General features: G+C 35.6%; 1 protein-coding gene across 1 annotated transcript; it reads right to left on the reverse strand.

Annotated features, from left to right (window-relative positions):
• Window positions 1-1416: 1416 nt before the first annotated feature.
• LOC110420832 ((21S)-21-acetoxyl-apo-melianone synthase SDR-like) lies at window positions 1417-2821 on the reverse strand. Its single transcript, XM_021434211.1, has 2 exons — window positions 2750-2821; window positions 1417-2343 (listed from the first exon to the last, which is right to left on the reverse strand). The coding sequence occupies exons 1-2, from the start codon at window positions 2773-2775 to the stop codon at window positions 1563-1565; spliced, it is 807 nt and encodes a 268-aa protein (XP_021289886.1). The 5' UTR covers window positions 2776-2821; the 3' UTR covers window positions 1417-1562.
• Between the last annotated feature and the right edge of the window lie 262 nt (window positions 2822-3083).

A 3083-nucleotide genomic window follows, 5' to 3' on the forward strand; every position in this document is an offset into this window, starting at 1 on the left:
CATTCTTCAATTTCTCTTCTTCAACTTTTCAACAATCATACATCATAAATACCCCTTCCACTCTTAAAAAAAAAAAATCATTTGATTCAGGAGGTATTGACACGCAATCCATGAAAGGGTTCAGATTTTGCCATCCGTATCATAACTAGTAGAAATAGCGAATAGCTTCGATGCCAGTTGCACAAGGGATGAAAAAAATGATGTCCACTTAGAAAACGCACAGCAAAGAACCAAAGACGCAGCACTAGCCGCAGTCCTCAGACCAAGTCCAAACCAGATGGATTGATGAGTAGAAAAAAGCAGCAGTTGTGGGCGTCATAGGCTAACAATATTATCAACATATGAATTCTTTTTCTCGCAGACTCTCCTTTCCATTTATTTGATTTAAAAATTTATCAGTTATTCAAAAAAACTTTTTATTTGACACCAAATTACGGTCTTAATTTCAAAATTCCCCATCATGTTTTATTTTAAAGTTCCAAATACGTAACTTAATTCCAACATTTATTGTTCGTAGTTGATATATTGTGTAAACATCTGACTTTATATTTGTCGATAGATATAGACAAAGAACATATTTCATATTTGATGAAGCCATGAGGTTAATACCTATTAAAAAATTTCAAGCAATCAATATTGGGCATTACAATTCGTTTTTATTTCATTAGTGACACTGTAAAAATAAAGTTCAAATTTTTTTCTTAGACAAATAAATTGATATTTGAATTTATTTTCAGAAAAAAACTAATCATACATATATAAGTATAATGGAAGTTGATATCAAGGACCGAGGGGCTTTTCTTTCTCCTTTTAATATATCGAAAGTCAATGGGCTTTGGGTTATACTCGTAAGAAGAAGTAATCATTCTTTTCCTCTTCTTGTTTTCTTCGTTTAAAAAATGTCAATTTTTATATGCTCACAACTGGAATAGGCTTAAACAAAATAAATGTGTTTTTTCTTTTTCGAAAACTCTCGATTACAGAGCTAACATTGATATCAGTGGCGAGAGTAAACATGAGAACATTAACACGTATATGGTACTACATATATAATTAATTAAATTAATAAATATCTTGCGTATATTAAATGTTTGGGACGGTCGAGGACTTTTTATTTCTTTGGGACAGAGTGTTGAAATATGGTTTTTCACATTTGAGGAATTGAATAAAAAATTACTGCATTTTGGGACTTCGCTGGAAGCATGTGCCTGTCGACTAACATTTATATTTTTGGTTGGATGCTAGAAGTCAAGCTTACCCTTTCAAATGAAATTTCATTAAATTCTTTGCAGTGCATTAGAAGTTTGGAATTTTGCATCTAAAATGTTCCTTTCTCCATCCAAAGAAATCTAACACAATTGTAACCGAGTTTCATGCAGGCAACTCACAATTGATTACTTATTGTATTGACAATCATGGAAGTATGATATATGAATACATCACTCAACTGACGCCACAATGAATGCATTTATTTATTTATATATATAGCTCCTAAAAGTCTTCCATCGCATCACCTGTAAAGAAGAAAAATTACAAATGCCAATGACTTTATACCTTTGTTACTAAACAAGGTTAGCAAACTTCAACATGGTAGGATTCACAACACTGAACCCTCCATCCACCAGAAGATTGAGTCCACTCACATAATTTGCTTCGTCACTAGCCAAATATAGTGCAGCCCTTGCTACACATTCTGGCTTGAGAATTTCCCCTTTCAGATTGCCCGCATCGCTCAGTCTTTGTTCCACTTTCGATCTCTGATCTTCTGTAATCCCTGGCACGCTAGTTACCACACCATAAGGCGATATGCAATTTACTCTTATACCGTATTGCCCCAAATCAGGTGTCAAGTTCTTAGCTAGCCCCAAAATTGCGTACTTGGAAGCTGCATAGGAATGAGTTGAAAGTCCTGCAATTGCAGTACAAACACTAGCAGTAAATAGTATGCAACCTCTACGCTGGGGTATCATCACCCTAGCTGCATGTTTTGCTCCAAGGAAAGCACCGACTAAGTTGACTCCAAACAAGCGTTCCAGGTCTGATTTTTTGGCATCCACAATCCCTCCGACTGCGTGGTCAATGATGCCTGCATTATTATACATAATATCGAGCTTTCCGTATTTGGAGACGGTGGTGTCAATGAGATTGCAGATATCATCTTCATTTGATACATCGCAGTGGATGTAGCAAACATTTTCACCCAATTTGTCAGCCAAGGCTTGGCCTTGGCTATCTTTGATATCAGCAATGACAACTTTGGCACCATTTTCATGGAAAACATGAACGGCGCTCGCTCCAATCCCACTCGCACCACCCGTGATAATTGCCACCTTGTCTTCAAGCCTGATATTTGAAGGTCGGTGTTTACTGATCAGAATTATATGAAGAGGAACGAATTAAACCAGGCAAAGATATTTCTTTTTCCTTTCTTTTCTTTTCTTTTTTTTTTTTTTTTTGGGGGGTTAGCCAATGCTATTTCAGTTCATCGAAAATTCGTTCTCAGTATGGAGCATGTTCGATGTTTTACATGTAAATTCGTTCTCAATATGTTCCAAAACCAAGCATGACATAGCTAAAGAATATGATTAACTTTGGAGTAAAATTAAGAGAGGGCTTAAGTAGCTTTTCTTAAAAAAAGAGAGGGCTTAGGTACCGAAAAGAAACAAAAGTCAGGAAAGGGCTTTAAAACCTAACAGGTACTGCAGAAATCAAACATGTGCAGAAAGTTAGGTGGGAGTTGGTAATTTACCTTTTCTGAGGCATTGCAATGCTCATTCCCACGTACGTAAAATCCTTGAATTTAGCAGGGAAGATGATGAAAGTTGAGGCTTGGCTGTTTGGGTATTTTCTTCAGTGGTGCGCAACCATTTATATAGAGAAGATGTAGATCACGAATATTTCAACCAAAATATTTTATAGTTTCATTTCAGTCAATGGGAAAAACAGTTTTCAAGTCTGTTCTGACCAAAACTAAGCAATGTCCTTTTTCTTTTGATCTTCAAATTAACTTGAGCAATTTGTTCCTTTTAAAGATCGTAGTTGTATTTCACATCATTTGGTGAAAAGTCTCACCTCAAAACTTT

The sequence above is a fragment of the Theobroma umbraticum genome, unplaced genomic scaffold (genome assembly GCF_002168275.2).
Source record: "Theobroma umbraticum cultivar Fairchild unplaced genomic scaffold, ASM216827v3 scaffold_86.0, whole genome shotgun sequence".
Taxonomy (NCBI): Eukaryota; Viridiplantae; Streptophyta; class Magnoliopsida; order Malvales; family Malvaceae; genus Theobroma; species Theobroma umbraticum.